The sequence below is a fragment of the Molothrus ater genome, chromosome 1 (genome assembly GCF_012460135.2).
Source record: "Molothrus ater isolate BHLD 08-10-18 breed brown headed cowbird chromosome 1, BPBGC_Mater_1.1, whole genome shotgun sequence".
Lineage (NCBI taxonomy): Eukaryota > Metazoa > Chordata > Aves > Passeriformes > Icteridae > Molothrus > Molothrus ater.
The window spans coordinates 87,589,149-87,608,108 of record NC_050478.2 but is presented as its reverse complement, the minus strand read 5'-3'; the positions used below and the strand labels follow the sequence as shown (position 1 = coordinate 87,608,108).

The 18,960-nt window shown below is 43.5% G+C and overlaps 1 protein-coding gene across 5 annotated transcripts in view; it reads left to right on the top strand.

Annotated features, from left to right (window-relative positions):
• Positions 1-2,812: 2,812 nt before the first annotated feature.
• The window catches only part of EPB41L4B (erythrocyte membrane protein band 4.1 like 4B), a 170,201-nt gene continuing 154,053 nt past the window's right edge, over positions 2,813-18,960 (top strand). For 2 of the 5 annotated variants that reach the window (XM_054517630.1, XM_054517628.1), the window contains exon 1: positions 2,819-3,203. In XM_054517630.1, the coding sequence (XP_054373605.1) occupies positions 2,904-3,203 (300 nt within the window). In that variant the 5' untranslated portion in view covers positions 2,819-2,903. Of the gene's footprint in view, positions 3,204-18,960 lie in introns of all 5 variants that reach the window. The other 3 variants (XM_036395199.2, XR_008508892.1, XM_036395193.2) reach the window with 3 other exon arrangements.

Below are 18,960 nucleotides of genomic sequence, written 5' to 3'. Positions count from 1 at the left end.
CTTCCAGACAAGATTTGAACAAAACCAAAATGCTGAATGAAAGAGCAAGAATAAAGTCAAACTGTATTGTAGTCATTATTGTATCTATCAAACTTTTATGTAGTTATTTAAGTACCAGCAGCAACAGGGGCTCCAATGGTTAGAGATTTCCCATCTTGCTGCTGCCAGTGTCAGGAAGGATTTTGGTAAATGCTCTCCCATTTACACACTGCTCAGCACCATGGCAAAGCTGCGGGTAAGACTGGTCACTTGCAGGGGTTGGTACCAGAACTTCAATACGGGTTAGGAAAAATGGTTTGCCTAGGTCACGACCTTTCCTGTGGCAGTAATCAAATCATGGCTTCCAGTGGAGACTGGAGTACTCTGTGGGAAATTGATGTTGCAGTGGAAGGCTATTTTGATAAAGATTTAAGGGAAATGACCTTAACTACAGTACAGATGAAGACCATGGCAGTTTCAGCTTGTGTCTCTCACTGGAAAGCAAGCAAGTTGAAGGCACTCTGAGGAGGGACTGCAGGACAGGTGCCAGCAAACCAGGTCCCTTCAGGACCTGTCCATCCAAAAATTGAGAGAGGACATAGATGGGTGAAACATGCAAGGTAGAAATCTGAATATAAATGCTAGTTTAAATACTTCTCAAGGCATCCTCAGTACCACTGTTGCTCAAGGTTTTTGTTTCACGGCTAAAGATAGCTCTGCTGGTAACATGAGACAAAATAACGGTGGAATTGTTTTACTCCAAGAGAGGCTGGGTACTAAGAAACCAGCTTTATTTCCTCCCACCACCAGCTCCTTCTAAAAGATGCTTTACTGTGAGCAATACCTTGTATTTCTTAACATGACCCTTAATGGGACCTCAGCATCCCTACAGCAGCTCTGTAAATGCAGGACTGCCTTTGGGGTATGGCCATTGGCCCGTATCAGGTGTGCTGCTAATGTAAGTCAAGCAAGCCTACGTTTCTGCATTTTAAAATACCAGACTCCTGTTTCCATGACAGAACTTGAAAGAGACAAAGGGCTGAAGTCTCACAGCTCCAGAGTAAAAAAGATTTTTAGCACGGCAAAAGATTTGCTCGGTTTTCTGCCAGTCCAGTCCCAAGTGATGCAAGACCTCTCTTCCACCCCACTCTCCTTTGCACCAGAATTGCTGTAGCTCCCTCAAGAGACAAGAGTATTTCTGCTGAATTTCCAACTCTTAAGATAATTTGTGCTGCTTGTGGTATGCAAATGAGCTTTCTGGGACTGGGATATCTTCACAGTGTTCAAAGCAGGGAAAGAACCCCAAGGTATGCTGCACCATTCAGGATCTGAAAGAAAATTGAAATTCTGCTCCTAATTCAAGGAAAAAAATGGAGAAAAAAAGCCATAACCTGTATTAAGTGTCTACTTTTGATTGTGAGCAGTATCAGGCAGAGATTAGCACCTTTCCACTCTGTTTCTATAAAAGCTCTTTTATGCAGCCATAAAGTGCAGAAGGGCTGCAATTAGATCTCTGCCAAAGATCATGCAGTTTGGTGACGGTCTTGGCTGATGAGACACTTCAAGACCTGATCCAGGGCATTGAAGGAACATGGAAAAGGATGCAGAAGCAGCAGGCAGTTACCTAATACTATCAAGTCTCAATAAAAAAATGACAAGCTGAGACATTTTGGCAGGCTTTCTGAATACCTAATAGGACAATGCTTGTGTAAACGGGCCTGGAAGTGAGGTGCAGAGAAATAAATTCACAGCAGAAAAAAATCCCCAAACCCACACTTTAGAAGCAGCAAATTATTTCAGTTCAAAGCTCTTCAGATCACATCTGACCATAGGGTAACAGAATTAGCCTCACTGATTGTTTCTGCAAGACGTGATTCACGTCCAGTAGTTTATACGTAGCAATTCAGCAAAAACGCTCCCACCCGAGCCAGTCTACATAAATACTTAACTTTTTGGCAGAGCGACCGTGAGAGTATTTGTACCTATGGATTTGCTGTGACAGATAAACAAACCCGTACTCCTTACGGAAGCGAAAGGGAGTAAAACCCCGGGACGGTCGGGAGGGTCTGGTTTTTCCACGGGGCCAAGTTCTCACAGCGGATTCCTTAAACCACCAGACCGCGCTGATGGCAAAGGGCAAACGCGGGGGCATTCCCACGCACCGGGCAGACGTGTCTGTGCACGGGGGATGTAGGCGGCGGCGGGAGAGGCGGTGCGATGCCCTCCTCCTCCTCCTCCTCCTGCAGGTGGGATCCGCCGCTTCGGCCACCTCCAACACAGGCGAGATCCGTCCTTCTGCCTGCGCCCAGTACTCCATCCCCCCCTCCTTGCCTTTTTTTATTTCCAAATAACTTCCCCCCTCCCCTCTCCCGCCCGTCCGAAGGGGCGGAAGCGGCAGACGGGCGCGGGAGGGACGCGGGGCGGGGGCAGCGCGCAGAGCCCGGCGCGCAGCAGGGGCCGCCCGGCGAGCCCGGCCGGCGAAGGAGGCTCCGCGCCCCCGCCGCTCCTCTCCCCTCCCCGGCCCGGGGGCGGTGGCGAGGGGCTGCCATCGCGCAGACACCGCCCCAGCGCCCGCGGAGCCGGGGCTGCTTCTGGAGGGGAGGAGAAGAGAGGAGCAGCGCGGCTCGGCTCTTGCCCAGCCGAGCTGCGGGGCGCTCGCCCCGGCCTCCCCCGCAGGTGGCCGCCTCAGCAGCTCCCCCTGCCCGCCGCACGCCCCGGTGCGCGGCGGCGGGAGGGGCCGCGTCCCGCCCCGCCCCGCCGCTGCCGGGCGGCGCTGCAGAGGGCGGAGCGGGCGGCGCGGCCGGCGCCCGGCGCGGGCTGGCTCCCGGCGGGCGGCGCTGCTGCGTTGCTCTGGGAGGCGCCGCGGGGCCGGGCGCGGAGCTGCGGGCTCGGGGGTGTGAGCGGCCGGGCAGGGCGCCCCCAGGATGCTGCGGTTCCTGCGCAGGACCTTTGGCCGGCGGTCGATGCAGCGCTACGGGCGAGGAGCCGGGCGCGGAGCCGGGCGAGGTGGGCTCGGCGGCGAGGGGGACGAGCGGGACGGGGGGCTGCGAGGAGCGGCCGCCGCCGCCGTCGGCTCGGGAGCCTTCCCGTCCTCGCCGCTCCCCGGAGGGGTCGTGCACAGCTCCGGGGCGCCCGTCCACATCCCGGCGGCCGGCGGCAGCAAGCCGGTGCTGCAGTGCCGCGTCCTTCTCCTGGACGGGACCGAAGTCAACGTGGAGCTGCCGGTGAGTAGTGCGCGCTTACCTCCGCCGCCTGCAAAACGGCGCCTGCAGCTACCCTTTCCCCTCCTCCGCATCGTCCCCCCTCCCCGGCGACGGGCACCTGCGAGTGCCCCCCCCCGGCCGCACAACAGGCGCCGTTCTCCGGGAAAGCCTCGCTAGTTTCGTCTTCCCTCCGCGGGCGCCCTCGCCGCCGTCTCCGCCTGCATGCACCTGCTGCCAGGTGCGCGGCGCGCCTCCCCGCCATGACCGCCGCCCGCCCCCGTCCTGCCGGCTGGAGCCGTCTGCGCCCTTCTTCCCTCTCCCCGGAGCCAGCCGGGAGGTGGGCAGCCGCTCTCCTCCTCCCCTGCGCAGCCGAAAGCAGCCCCTTGCAGCGCTGCCTGCCTCCCTCCCGCGGTGCGGGCGCTACCTGTGCCTTTTCCCGGCTGCTGCGGGGGGCTGCCCGCTGAGCCCGCCCGACGGCACCGCCGGCTAGGGGGACATCCCGGTGTGCCGGCCGGGGGAGAACGGAGCCTCTGCGGGGCAGCGGTGCCTTTGGCTGGGGCTCGCAGCCTCCAGCCCCCAGCACCTGTGGCGCCGCGGGGACAGCGAGGCGCGGCCGCGGTGGGGGTCTCCGGGGGGTCGCCGCCTCCTTCTTCTCCTTAGTTCTTGTTTGCCACCGTCCCCGCTGCCGGGGCCGGCTGAAGGGCCCTTCGGGATGCCCGAGGCGCTGCTCTCCCCGTCCCGTGGCGCCCGGGTGCGGGGTCGGGGTCAGGGCGAGCCCGGGCGGCTCCGGGGGTGCAGCCCCAGCCGGCCCACGGGTGCGGGGCCGGCGCTGAACTTTCTCCCCTCTCGCCGCTGTGCCTGAGGAATGAGGAAGGGACGGTGCTGGCCTGCGGGGCTGTGCGTGTGTTGTTTGTGCCTGCTCGCTGAGGTTGGGCCGTGTTTGTCGGTGTTTCGGCATCCCCAAAGCCCGTTGTGTGTCCTTTTATCGCTCTTAAACGCAGCTGCACGGTATGTATCGGTAATTTGCAGTTTTGGTTTTTCCATTCCTCGCAGCTGCTAAGTACTCACCACCCATCCTTTTTTTTTTTTTGCTCACTTTTTCCCTCCCTCTTGAAACCCAAGTTTCCCATGAAATAATGTGGAAGTTTACTATGTTTGAAAAGCATTTAGTCTTCTTTCCATTTCAACCTAAATAGTCACCAGCCATTAAGCTTGGTCTCCAAAAACAGGTGGGAGAACTTAGTAATAGTGAGTGTAACAGCTTGAGAAATTGTGCACTGCTTTAATCTCCAGCAATATAAAAGAGAGGGTTTTTTTCAGAGTACCTTTAGACTCTTGTTAGGTGCCTTTCATATTAGCTGTCATCTGTATATATTGGCATCATTTCACTAAAACATGGAATTTGGCAACCCTATTGTTTCTGCTTGAAAGAAACAGAAGAGATTGAGTAAGACTCTTACAAGTGAAGTATGTGAACGGAGCCACCTAGAGATACTCGCTGCAGCATTATCAGGCCTCCCTTGCCTACAGACTACATTGCACATTTCTAGATATTTGAAATGCTAATATATTTCCTTTCCTCACATCTCCTTCTCAACTTGCTGCACTCCTAGCATCTCAGCACAAATCTTTTATAATGTAGAGTTGATGATTGCTATCAGTGTGCTAAGCATTTACTTATAGAGGTCTATGTCAATAAGCTTGGTCAATATTTTGTTTAAGGTTATACTCTGATTTGTCAAAGGTCAGATTTTGCTGTAGAGCCCGTTTAAGACGGTCTGAGGATTTGTAGGATCAGAAAGTGAGGTAATGACACTCCTAGTCCTTGAGTGCTGAAAACATGGACATACCTGCTTGGCCCAGTAAAGAAGCTGTGGAGCATTCTTGCTTGAACTGACCTCCAAATGAAGTTTAGACTTGCCAGTGCTCTCAGAATGTGAGCTGCACATGTGGTGGTTGTAGCTCAGCTGTCCAAAGAGAAACTAAGAAGTTGGCATTTTTTTTCACCCAAATCACTAGAGTGATGGAGGACTTTGGAGCATGTAAAAGCTGTCAGTGTTTTGAGGATTAAAAACTGTTCTGTCGAATTACATATCTTTTCCTCATGTTTTTTTTCCTTTCTTTAACAGAAAGTGACACCCACCTGGAGAGTTAGAAAAACTGAAAGAGTTTTAGAAAAAAACTGAAAACCGTTTATAGAAGTTGATCAGTGAAGTTTCTCTGGGCTTTGCAGGTTTATATTTCATGGGAATAGGGCGTGAAACATAGCGTGCTGTAATACTCACAAGCCGGAGGTATGGGATGGTTGAGCTGAATGAATTGAGTAGCATCTCTTAAAAAAAGTGTATGGTGCTTTCTTTCATTTTAGCTCAAATTTTATCTAAAGGAGGGAGTGTAGGCTTCATCACCAATGAGCAGCTTACTCATGAAGTCAAGTACATAGATGATTGCAGAGGATTTCACTGTGCTGCTGATTGTGTTTGCCAGCACTTATTTCAGGAGATACTGGCGTCTATAAAATGTGCTCTTCATGCTGACACTGCTCCCCTCTTGCCTTTCTAGTTGAAAAAGTAACTTGTTGATATTAGAACACGATACTCTTGCAACTACAACTTTTTAGGCTATCTCTAAGACTTTGTTTAGAAGTAATTGAAAGGTTTATTGGATTTCAAAGACTATGGGGTTTATTTGCTTGTGTGGAGGAATGACAGAAAAGACATGACTGGAGGAAAATTAGCTATACCCACAGAAAAAAGGTTCAAAGTTCTTTTCCTTTTAGTTATTGTTTTGTTTTGTTTTTTTTTAATATTCCAATAAATCTGAAACCCTGAAACTTTTGTCCAAGTTAAATGTAACATGTTCTGCCACGGTGTTTTCTTATAGGTGGGGGTCGTTGGAAAAATAAATCCTGCATCAGTAAATCGATAACTGTCTTTGTAGTTAATGTTATAATTTGTGTGATAGTGTCTGTATCAGAAAGTACATGTCTTGTAAGCTCTTTTTAGTTTATGGTGGTAACAGAAGCAGAGATCTATCCTGATCTCCAAGTTCTTCCTTAGCTCGTTCTTCTCTAGGCTGTATAGCAGTAGTGAACTAGAGTCACCTTCCTTCTTCATTGGTGCTTCCACACCCTCTTTCTACTGGAGCATTTGCACTTTATTCTTTTTATTGCATGTGCTCTGCCCTTGGACTACCCCATCTGCTAGCCTGCCCTTCTCTGTGCTGTGTACTCTTTCATTTGTAGGTGTTCTCTGGCTTTCACAAACTTGTTTCTTACCCAGCTGCCCCCACACAAATGTCAATATAAGATTATTCTGAGCAGATACCCCTGGATAATGGTTTCTATACTCAGCTTCTTGCATTCTTGAAATTTCAAGGATTGCTTAATGATGCTGGCTTTTCACTCTTAAGGCAAGAATCATGTGCTTTAAAAGTATTCTTTCTGAACAGAATAATGCACTGGATGGCTTTTTAAACCCACGAGCTCCTCAGGGCCCTGTATTGAATGTGAGATGCTATTAAGGTTGGTCCTGTTATACAGGAGTGAGTGGCAGTTGACCAGTTCTGTTGCTGTGGGGTGATTTCCCATGGGAAGGGGAACATAAATGGTGTCATTACTTCTTCTTGACCTGACACCACGTGTCTGCACATCTGAAATCCAGCAATGAGAACTGATGCAAGGAGAAAAAACGCTTCCAATTAGAAACCATCCTTCCTCCCTCACACATAGCTGCCTGTGTATTTCTTTTTACCATTGGGAACCTGTTGTCTGTGTATTTCTTTTTACCTTTGGGAACCTGTTCACTATCTTTTGTGTTCCACTCTCACTTACACTGGAGGCTGTTAGCTGCTCAGAGTTCGCAGCTTGGTTGTAGGTAGATGGAAGGCCACTTGTTCGCTGTTGCCAAAACAATCCTGCCTCTGTTTTTCTGGAGGACTCGTGACTTTAATGAAAGAAGAACTGGTTGTAGGTGATGCTGTGTTCTTACAGAAAGAATGCAAGGGGAGAGCATTGACATTTAGGCAGCAGTGATGGTGCCTGCTAGTTAATACATAGATATCTTTCAGACAAAGCCAAAAAGCCAAATTTTCCTTAACTCTAAGGCATGATGGCTGACATTTCTAAAAACTGAGCCTTTGATTTTTAATTAGGTGCATCTTTTGAAAGCTTAAAGGGCAGATATGAAAGATGGCTATTCAGTGTGACTGTCAAGAGTAGCAGGAATTAATGTTGCTTAATGCTGTTGAAAATGGTATTTTCTGATAAATTGTGGGAGGGCGGGAGGAGAATGTGTAGAGCGTTCTTGGCTTTCTGTAGTCTTAAGTGGGATAAAAGAAGAAGCAAATGGTAAGCTTCCTCCACTATGAAAATCCTTATCCTGCAAAGCAGATCTGAGATACCTTACATTTTCTGTGATGTGAATCCACAGCAGTCAACATGTTGTCTGTTATAAATACTTCTTTCTAAAAATCTTCTTGCTCTGATAAATTCCTCTGCTGCTGTGAAGACTGTTACAAAGACTTGTGTGATGTATTAGAAAGTATGTAATGTTTAAGGATTAAATTAATCTCAAATATAACTCTTCAGATCTGTGAATTATTTTCAGATGAATGGCTTTTCTATTATTTCTTTGCCATCCTTTTGGTGTATCTGTTTTAATAATTGTTTTGGCTGCTATGGAAACACTTCAGGATAGGAATAGTAAATGTTCTTCAGTACTGTTTTCTAATCTCTGAACTGCTGTGTGTTGTATTCTTTTCTTATGGGGGTAACATGAACATAGCAAAAATTGCTGTCTGGCCTCTATGCTTACATCAAATATAAATGTTAAATTAACTCTAGAGCAGTCCATATCAGTTTTATTGATTAGTGTATTTGACTTGATAAAGTTATAAATATCAGGAGAGAAGTGCAACTCATTTTTTCTTTCTTTCATATCTTATGTGACTTCCAAGCACTGTTTCGTGAATATTATCTCTAGAGACATGCTCTATTATGCATGTAGATACTTGGATTCAGGTTGTGCTCTGGAGTTCCCTAACTAAGCAGTTACACACACATACACCCCCCTCTGACAGATATATTACATCACATGAGTAATAGGATTTTTTAATAAATTCTTTAAAGCTTTTATCACTTATAAAATTGGTAATATGCCTTCTTTATGCAGAAGTTACCTTTCAACAACATAGAATTAGAGTACCTGCTGGAAAATGTTAAAAGCATATTTGCAACACTGGAACGGGAAAGGCCTCTCATATTCACGAGCTCCTGTGAGCACCAGCACCAGTAATTTCCTTCTACCAACAGAGCCTGATCGGTTTATGAAGAGGTTGGATGTCTTTGCTTCTTCAGTTCGTGTTGGAATGCCTTTTGAGTACCTTACAGCTCTGATTAAGCAGCTGTATCTGGAACTCAATGTGTTGTCTGCTGGTAATAACCTTTAATTATGTTATCCCTATTCCATATGCCTTGATGCGTTGCTGCAGTGTGTGCTGGAGGTGTGTGAAAGGCATTCGCAGTACAGTCACATACAGAATCAGGAACATGCACAGCCCCAGAGAGAGAAAAATGAGATGGGGTGTACAAACATGACTGCAGCCATGCTTCAGAAATGTATGAGATGAGACTCTTGAGAGAGAAGAGGGAATTTTTGGCCCTTGATGTGCTTGCCAAACATCCCCAATAAATCTACAGCAGATAAAAGAAAGATAGTAGGAAAGGGAGTACATTGTAGAATAAGGAGACAAAAAGCAGCGTTTTGTTTTGGCATATGCAAGAGAGATTCTGCTTGTGAGTTCCATTAGTTATTAATGAAAACCAATACAATTTTTCAGTGTAATACAGATAGACAGGATGACAGGAGTGCTGCTGCAAAGAGTTGACAACCAGGCAGGGGGAGAGAGCCGGTGATGAGAGCAGTGTAATGCAAAAGCAAGAGCACCTGGTACTAATTCCCTGATGCAGAGCTTATGGGTTTGGAAAGGTGGGTGGAGAATAAAGTTGTTGTATGCATTTGTTCAGAAGCCTTTTAGCAGTGGACTAGAGCACAGCTATGTTTAGGAGAAAAACCATGTGAAAAGTCGGTGTGGCTCTCATTTATTAGTCTAAAAGTGCATTTCATAGCAGATGTTTGCCCTGGGCTTACCTGTCTGATGGCAAACCTTGGAGAAACTTGGAAAACCACCATGGATTTGAAGGGAGAGGGTCTATAAGAAGGAAACTTACAGAACACTTGACAATACAGAAACTTTTTTGTCAAGTGTATGTCTAATATGTTCTGGGGCTTTGTTCCAATGGTTCTCTTCTAGCCTGTAGTGCTGGGTGGCAAGTCTGTAGCTTTGGGCTGGTAGTAGGAGTCCTGAAGAGGAAAAAGAGCATCTGGGCAAGTAAAAAGTTCGTATGAGGTAAGAAATAGGAGCAGAGAGACTTTGGAAGTGCAGTACGTGTGTAAGAGCAAGCAGAGGACTAGTTTTGTTTGGATTGCAGAAGATGGTACAGGAAGAAAAAAGCTGAAGAGACTGTATGAGCAACAGTATAACTATATATAAAGCATGGGATTTATTGTTCATCTGTTTCTTTTCTGAAACCGAAAGGGGACAGCTCTCTCTGCTCCTGCTTCTCTGCATATGCTTTGTCTTCATGTACTTCCTTGTGCTCCTGTTTGCAATGCCTCTGTAAATACCTTTTTTATGTAACTTCCTCTGAGAGGCCTTGTTTAGTGTCTCTCCTTCTTCAAGCCTAGGCCCATTTTGCAATTCATTTTGTTAAATTCCCAACCATTTCAGCCCTCCCTTTTCATTTGCAATCTTCTCCTTGAGCAATTATCTATACTTTTTCTGTGTGGATATCATCTGTATTACTAGCATGATACCTAATGAATTTTCTTCTTAGAAGAGCAGGTTTATTTTAGTTACATGAGTCTTCCTTTATTTGACTCTGTTTTCCCAGTCTGTAAAAGTAGTTTTATTTTCCTCCCAGGAGCAGCTAGCTACACAAGCTGTGAGGGATCTCTTCTGGAAGGTGCTCTTTAAAGAGCATTAGAAGTCTGCTTCCTTCTGGTTTGGGGCTTGAGCATAGTTCTCTGTCCTATTCCCTCTTTTACTAGTTTATAAAATTTCTGTGTTTTCCTGCACTTGTCAGGAATTTGAAAGGCTCCTCAGTCCTGTCACTTCCCCGGGAAAGTTCAATTTCCCTGCTGTGGCCCTGAGTCTGTGGCTGGCTCTGCAGCTCATTCAGCCAGCTTGACTCACCCCCCTGTGCCCCCTCTGCCAGGGCACAAATGCAGGTGCAGGTTGAGGGCAGCTTGTTGTGAACATCTGTACAGCTGACATTAGGGAAACACTGGTAGCTACTGCTATTAATTCAAAGGTTAAACATCCATACCTTAAAAATGTATGGTTTCACATAGGACAGCAAAAATGGACCTGAAAAGTCAAATGATGTGGACAGGAGGTGGAGAGAAGGAGGGAGAACATACACATCATTGAGTTTTTAGGCTCTTTGCAAAGTAAATAGAAGGTAAGGATAAGTACAAATAGTTTCCTTTTTTGCTAGAAGGATGAACTCAACAGCTGCTAGCAGTATGTACAGTGTTTCTGGGTTAGTATTTTAAATACTTGAAAAACAGGGGGCTTTTAGTACTTGTTTTCCAATGTAGACTATGGTAAATGTTCTTTTATTCTTTTATTTTTTCTGCATTAGAAATAAAAGGGTTGAAGAGTAATGAAGTGTTTAGAGTGACCATCTGCTCTTCATTTGACTTACTATTTCCATTTATTACTATGCATCAATTTAAATGTGTCCTGGACCATTAGCTATATTGTGATGAGATTATTTTGAAATATTTGTTGAAGTTACAGACTCAGACTCCTGCTATGAAGCATGAAAAATATTAAGAGTTAATTTATGTTGGCTGTTTGGTTTTGATCTGTACAGATTCAAATTGTTTCCCTTCCTTGTTGTTATGGAACCACAGATAGTTTATCCAAACAAATACCAAATGTTGTCTTTTTGTTTTCCCTTCCCTTTTTTTTCTTTAAACACATTGAATTTATTCTGTATTTCATTATCTTAATATGTGTGGTACAGTTTGTATAAGAGACTGGAAATCCTAATAGAAGAGCCAGTTTAATGTTTGTGAGATATTACAAATATCTCTACATAAATACATGGAGAATGTTGGTACTTTCTTTAGAAGAACTTCACTTCATATGAACATAGCAGTATCAAATATACAGCTAGAAAAGCAGTGTTACCATTTATGGATTGTGACCTGTAATTTAATTATTCTAGACTGTAACATTATTTTGAAGGATAACTTATTTGAGGATTAATTCTTCTGTGACTGTTTGAAAATAATGCTTTCCTCAGTAGTTTTTTGTAGCACTAGTAATTGATTGTATGTATTATTTTCATTTGTATATGTATATATCTAAAATAAATGTATATAATATATACATTCATTATATAGATATATACATTTATTATATAGATATATATCTAAAAAATGTAGAGGATTGAGAGGATTTTTGTAATTTAGCAGTCTTGACTGGGAAAACACTTGTTTATTTTTTGTTCTCAACTGACATTAAACAAGGATACTGCTTCCCATTTTTAAGTTTAAAGTTTCCTATTGTGTGCATTTCACTGTGGGGTCTTGTAGGTTATATATTGGATGATGAACAATTTCAGTTGCCTTTGGTAAGCTTTAAGATTATCCCAGGTTCTGAACAAATTCTCACTTTGATTTTGATAAATAATATTAGCAGACTGACTGCATCACATCTCTTTTGATGGTATGAGGTCCAAACATTGCCTGCTTTACCTGTGCAAGTGAGTATTTTCCAAGTTTTCTGAGAAAATAAGCAGTCCTATGATATTTCTTCCTCCTTCTCCCTTGTTTCCATCCAGAATTGGTCAAGGCTGCTTTCTGTCATTTAAACAAATCTATTTCATACCTTGTTAGTGGTTCCTGGATCTATGAAAATGGTATGGTTTTAAATTAAGTGCTTACATTTATGTAAAAAGACCAAACTCAAGAACTTCCATTCTCGTAAGCAGGTCTGAACACACCAGTGTTCAGTGCAATCATTGTGTTGCAATAAAGATCACTATTCAGTAGAGATGCTGATCCTCAGTGTGGAGGTTTTATATTCAAGCTACTTACTGAGTAGAAATTCTTCCCGAATAATGAACCTTCCATGAGTGCTGTGCTTTGAGAGATGATGAATGATGAGTCTGTTATCTCTTTGAATTAAGCAAATAAGTGAAGAGTGGTGGTATTCTTCAAAGTAGGTTGTATTGCTAGGAAGGGCAGCACCCTGCAAATGTAAAGTCCAGTGAGCAGTATCCACTTTTCTCTCATTTTTTGGTCTTTGGATGTCTATGGAAATTGCTGTGAATTCAGACATCCTGCTGTAGCTCTGGGGAGGGACGAGCTGGTTTAATAGTGTAACAACATAACTTTGTTGTGCAAAAGACTTAATTTCTTTTCCTCCCTCTTCCTGCTGTTTCATGTTACTGGGTTTGATTTAGTTTCTTTCCCTGCTGTTCAGCAATGAACAGAGGGTGGCAGGAAATGTTCTTCTCTATGGCTGGCATCCCCTTTCCCTGAGGAGGAGCATTTCCAGCCCTGCTCTCACTGTCTGGAGTCAGCCCAGGGGTCTCATCTGCCCAGGGCACGCTGTGAGTGGGGCTGGGAGCACCCAGCTGCAGGGTGGCTCCGTGTGCCCAGCAGCTCTCTGGCGCTACTAATTCTGCCTGCAGCTCTCAGCAGCACATTGGAGTTTTGTTCTTCCAGTTAATTAGATGTTCATTTTGATGGGTTTTCTTTTTAATGGGGGAACTTGCTTACTAAGACAGTAGAGACCCCTGGTTCCTTTTACAGAGGCCAGTGAAGCCATTAAATGTTGACTGTAGCACTTTTCCCTTTCTCCCCTAAGCTGATTGCTTAAGCTGTTATCAGCCTGTGTGTGTGCTCTGTTGCCTTCATTCCCTTCTTTCGTACAATGATATTTCACATTTGGCTTTTCTCTGTTCAATGAGCTGTTTCAAAACTTATAAAATCAACCCCCTGTTTTTAGGTGTGAAAATCGGTGAGCCTTTGGGGCACCAAAACTCAAACTGTTGCAAACAACAGGCACTTGGAGAGGAATTTTTCTTCTAATTAGAGGGGTTTAGTTCATGAAGGGCGTATAATATATTTTGAGAGGTCAATCTATGAAGAAATTATCTTAACAACAAATATTTTATACAGTATCCTTAAAGTTATAATGGTAAACAAGATGAGATTATTTGTCAGTTTTTGCCCTCAGTGCAATACAACAGTTATTTACCCACTGCCTTCATGTTTTCCCTTGAATTCCCTGAGCCATCCCCTCTTTTGTTGGTATTACTTATAATTGTGGGTTTTTTTTCCCTGTGTAGCATGTTGATGCATTATATGCATTAAAATTTATCCTACAGTAAAACTTTTCTGATGTGTCATTTCTGGCATTAGAAAATAAAGATGTTTATTTTAAAGATGGAAAAAATGAGGGAGGAGTTGGCGCATTTGTCTGTATATTAGCAAAAAAATAGGCCTAAGTTGATGACTGCATTTCTCAGAAGGGAGTGGGAATAGAAAAATTCAGTGCTGTGAAACAAAAACAAGTGGGTTTTGTTTGCTGCTATTGAAATTTGCCAGCAGATATTCTCATTTTACAGTTCATGTGCTTGGATTTTGATTTATTTTCACATTAAACACCCAGCGTATTTTGGTCTGTGATTTGATCATAAAACATGTTTTGTAAAAAAAAAAGTTCATCTGTTTCAGCAAACGTTTTGCTTTAACAACATTGCAACATTGTTATGGTCAGAAAAGTGGACCATATTTAATACATGTTATTGTATTAGCTACTGATAGAATGGTTTCTTCTTGAAGAATTTCATCTCACTTCGACAGAGCAAAACGGATCATCTGACAGCATTTCCAGTATGATCAGGATCTTGAAAAAATGTCAAACAAAGCAGAAAGATATGTTCTTTCGTAAACAGAAAATACTGTTCATCCAAATTCTGTTTCAGAAAGCGGATTTTTCCCTGTAAAAGCTGCCAGTTTCTCAGCATTTGTGTAATGCCAGGAGGGGAGAACTTTCCCAGCTGTTTCAGTAAGCTGCATGCTGGAAGCTTTCTAGGAAGAGAAAATAGTGAGAAGAACCTCTGTGTGACACCTCTGTGTGAGCTTGCTGTGACTTTTGGGAGCTGCTGAGAGTGGGAAACCTGCAGTGCAAGTGCTGGCTTGAAGGATAGCCCTCAAAATGAACCTTGTTTCTTTTGCACTCTGTAAGGCACCTTACTGCTTACTGAAATCAAAAGTTACTTCTTAATTTAAGGCAGATAGAGTTTTTACATGATACCAAAATCTTCAGTAAGGTGTTTGGAAAAGTTGTTTCTTGCAAGCTACAGGGCAAACAACTGGTTACGTTGTGAGAGAGATAGGGGAACATCTAAAGAATATGAATTTCTCTTAAATACATATGCACTAACCTCATTAACAAGGCTGTCAAGACTGGGGCAGCATTAAATGACTTGTGGGAGCCAGCAAATACAGATCCCATGAAAAGCCTCAGGCCTGAGGAGCTCTCCCTACAGACAGCAGCTCTCTGAGCAGCACTGCCTGCATTCCTTGCACAAGTTTTGGATTAGACTCCAAAATCCCGTATATGGGAAGGAAGATTTTCTCCCAGTTTTCCTTTTGAGTCTTAGAGAACTACATATATATTTTTTGTACTGATTTCTTAAATGGTGCAGTGGTCTGTCTGCATTGCAGAGCTGATCCAGGTGAGGTGGAGGATGCAGTTCTTTTCTTTCTGTTGTCTTGTGCATGATGTGAAAGTGCTCACTGGAAACAGCAGATATTTGACTGACTCTGTGATCCAGCTCCAGTTCATGGTGCTGAAAAAGTGTCTCTGAAAGCAAAACATGAATTCAGTGCAGTTCTGGAGGGACAAAAATGTGACCAATTCCTCTGCTTCCGAGACTGTTGTCTGCTTTGCTTGGAAAATATCTTCTGTGAAATGCCAAACTTGGGTAATCTCTGCCTCTGCACAGATGGTAGTGGAAGCTCCCTGAGAGGCAGATCAGGGCGTGGGAGGCTGGGTGTAAGGCTGATGTTCTAGGAGATTCAGGGGTGACCTTACTGCTCCATAGCTGCCTGAAAGGAGGGTGTGGACTGGTGGGGGTCAGTCTCTTTTTCCAGGTAACAAGACACAGGACAAGAGGAAATGGCCTCAAGTTGTGCCAGGAGATGTTTAGGTTTGATGTTAGGAAAAATTCCTTCACTGAAGGGGTTGTCAAACATTGTAATGGGCTGCATGGGGAAGTGATGGAATCACCATCCCAGGAAGTGTTCAAAAATATGTAGATGTGATGCTTAGATATGTGTTTTAGTGGTGGACCTGATCTCCAGGTCTTAGGTTAGTGTTTGGACTTGATCCCAGAGGTCTTTTCCAACCTTAATGACTCTGTGGTTCTACAATGAAAATATATGCTTTGTAGTATACTTCTCTTTCTGTCTTGTACCCACAGTACTAATAAACTTGGGGTGGCTTTACTGCTAAAGGATTGGTTATAAATGCAGAAATGGCACCGTAGACAAGCCTGCAGCTTTGGTTTCAGATCTAAATGAATTTATGGTGTTCCTTAAAGTGCCTTTGGTATCTCTTAAAGCCTTTGTGAGGCTGCTGGTTCCTCGTGGCAGTAAGAAATGGGATTTATATTTGAGGTAGCTAGGATTTATGATGCACATTTTCCTTTTGAGCTGGAATAGGGAGGGAGACAGTGTTCTTAAGGGTTGACTAAATGAATACAAACTTAGACATACTAACAGAACTTCTTTTTTTTACAAATAATTATTTTTCACAGAGAGTTATCAGAATGAAATATATGCAGAAAGTCTCTGATTATTGTTACCTGCTTTTATTTCCACCTTGCTCACCCCAAAAAAACCCTGTCTACTTCACCACCACTTCTGACCAAGCTTCTGCATTTGCTAAGAAAATTTACTTCGCATTAGTGGTTAGTAGGTGTTTCAGCTGTCTCAATTCCCATTTTTTCCTCCTTTTAACATCTTTTGTTGAGGCTGTTAGGATGATGTTAAATGGAAGTCAACTGACTATTCTCCTAGACTACATAATTTCTTCTATCACTCCTTGTATTGGAGAGAGTCATATGGATGGCTTGTAAACAAATAGGATCTGAACTGCAGGTTTGTTTCAGGTCAGAAAAGGTCATTGTGAACCCTTAATCTGTTCCCCTTCCCTAATCAGTCTCTAGAGCATCTTCCAAGAAGATGTTTTAAGGCTGTCAGTTTTTTACTATTGGTGCTCTCCTTGGATCTCATTATTTTATCTGTCTTCAAGAATCTTTAATGAGAAGCAGTTACTTATTTATGTTGCATTTGGACTTATCAGTATAATAATTGATCTTTTATGGTATCTAATATTTTTATGGTCCCTGCTATTCCCTGTCTTGGTACTTGAGCAGGCAGGGAACAAAAAGTCATGGAACTATGGGTAAAAAATATTCCACATACAGGTATGTGAAATTCATACACATGCCACCTCTTAGTCTTGTCTATGTCTAAATAGATAAAAACAAAATTTATTTACAGATGCTTTTCAGGCTTTTCAGAAATATTGTTTATAGCTTTTTTCTGACTTTGTGACTATTGTGCAGACATTTGAGCTGAGCACAGTAATGTTGTGTTATTATAATGTTGTTAGTGTGGTTTGCTGAACGTTATATGAAATGGCATTGCTTCTTACCTAATGTTCCCCTTGTTTGTTTTCTTGGCTGTAATGTTGCATTGAGAGGTCACAGTCCATTGTTTTTCTGTAGTTATACCAGGGTTCTTGCAGTGCTGCTGAAAGTCGGGGCACTTTCTTTGACCTAGTGAGTGTGAGTGAAACTCACGTTCCTCTCTGTGTGACTTGTGCTTTCACTGAATTCAGCTGCAGTGTGTTGATGCAGTTCTGCAACCCCAGGATTTGCAAATCAGTATGTACAACCAAAAAGACCCATCATCTCCTTCTACTGTGCCAGCTTTGTTCAGCAGGAGTAATTTTATTAGTTCCCTCCCAGGGAAAACTGGTGAGTGACTGTGAACAGAACACTTAGGGTTGCACTGACAGTGCTTCTTGCTGGCTGCTTTCCTCCTTTCCCTGCGTGATTAATTTTTTTTAAAATCTGCCTCTTGTGAACTACACACATCTATTTTAGGATGCTTCTGCTTGCTTCTGTCAGACTCATCAGCTGTGTTTTGAGAGTATGGGTGTTTTGTGGTCAGTTTAATTTGAAACAGTTCTTGGCTTCTCATCCCATCATGGTGCTCTAGACAGACCCAAGCACCTGCCCTTTCAGCTGTTTGTGGGGTGTGCTGAAAGCCAGGTCAGGGATCAGACCCAGGGATGTTTCATTGAGGGGAGGGGGGGAAGGCACATTTGCAGCATTGAATGTCAGAAATTTGTTGAAAGTATGGCATAAGCGAAGGTCCAAGCAGTAGCCAGAGGGCACAGAAGCTCTGTAAAGTGAAAGTTCAGCAGCAGCCTGTGTTGTTGAGTTGGGCTGTGAGGCTCTACGTAATCACTTTAGGAATGGATTGGTTCATGTGCTTGGTGCTCTTATAGCTTGGTCATGTGAGTGCTTCTGGTCTGTCCCACCAAAGTAAGACAGGTTAGTGTGGAGAAGAAATAAGTGCTTGGTTGCTGCAGTCATGTTGTTCAGTGACAGAAATTGTGGCAAATAGTTCAAGCTAGATTTGCAAGAACTCATCAGGTCCAAAGTCAGAGATCTTGCAGAAATTCATCTAAGGTTTCTTACTGCTGTAGTCAAATAACAGCGTAGTTTTATGGGAGAAGAAGTTGGACTTGTTTTATGAGACAATTTTCTTGAGATCATTATATATGATATAATTTATGCTGCTGTTATCTAATCTATTGCAGACTGGACCCCGCTGTCTCTAGTTTTTATTTTCAGAATCTGGAATTAACTCTCAGCTAGAGTTGATAAGAATAATAAAGCTGATACTGAATTTAGAAAGACACTAGAAATTTTAGAAGAAGTCACATTTTGTCTATGCTTCACCAGTGGAGTTTCAAATGGAAGCAGGACTGAAAAGGTGGTCTTAGGGTTGTTCCTTGATCTGGATATCCTGTGATGGAGTGCATTCCTTATCCCTTTAAGACTGGCTGCAGGTGAGGTGGAAGGAAACTATGTTCAGGAAAAATGACTGCTGCATTAAGCAGGGCCTGGATTCCTAATCTATTAAGGATCCATAAAATTCAAGTGGTCTGAGTTTAATTGTAGATCTCTATTTGTAGATATTCCAGAAATGGGTCTTGCTTCTACAAATTCAGTAATTCTTGATTGTGAATAAATGTCAATTAAATTTTATCTTTCCATTTCTAATACCTCAATTATTTTTAATTTAGTCTCCATGAAAGTAGAAAGTAGACTGTGGATGAATTTGACTTCATGTTACATTTTCCAAATTAACCTTTTAAGGTTTACTATTAAATTACTGCATTTATGGAAGGAAGTGTTGTTTAAGAGAATGATCTCAATCAGTGCTTTTTAAGAAGCAGGTGGAAGATTATTTGTCTTGAAAGAACAAATGGATAGCTCTGAATCATGCTGAAAGTGTTCCAGTGGAAAATATGCTTCTACTTCCAAGTACACAAGTTACAATAGAACGACAGGTTTCTACTAAAATGACAACTATTTTAAACACTTGAA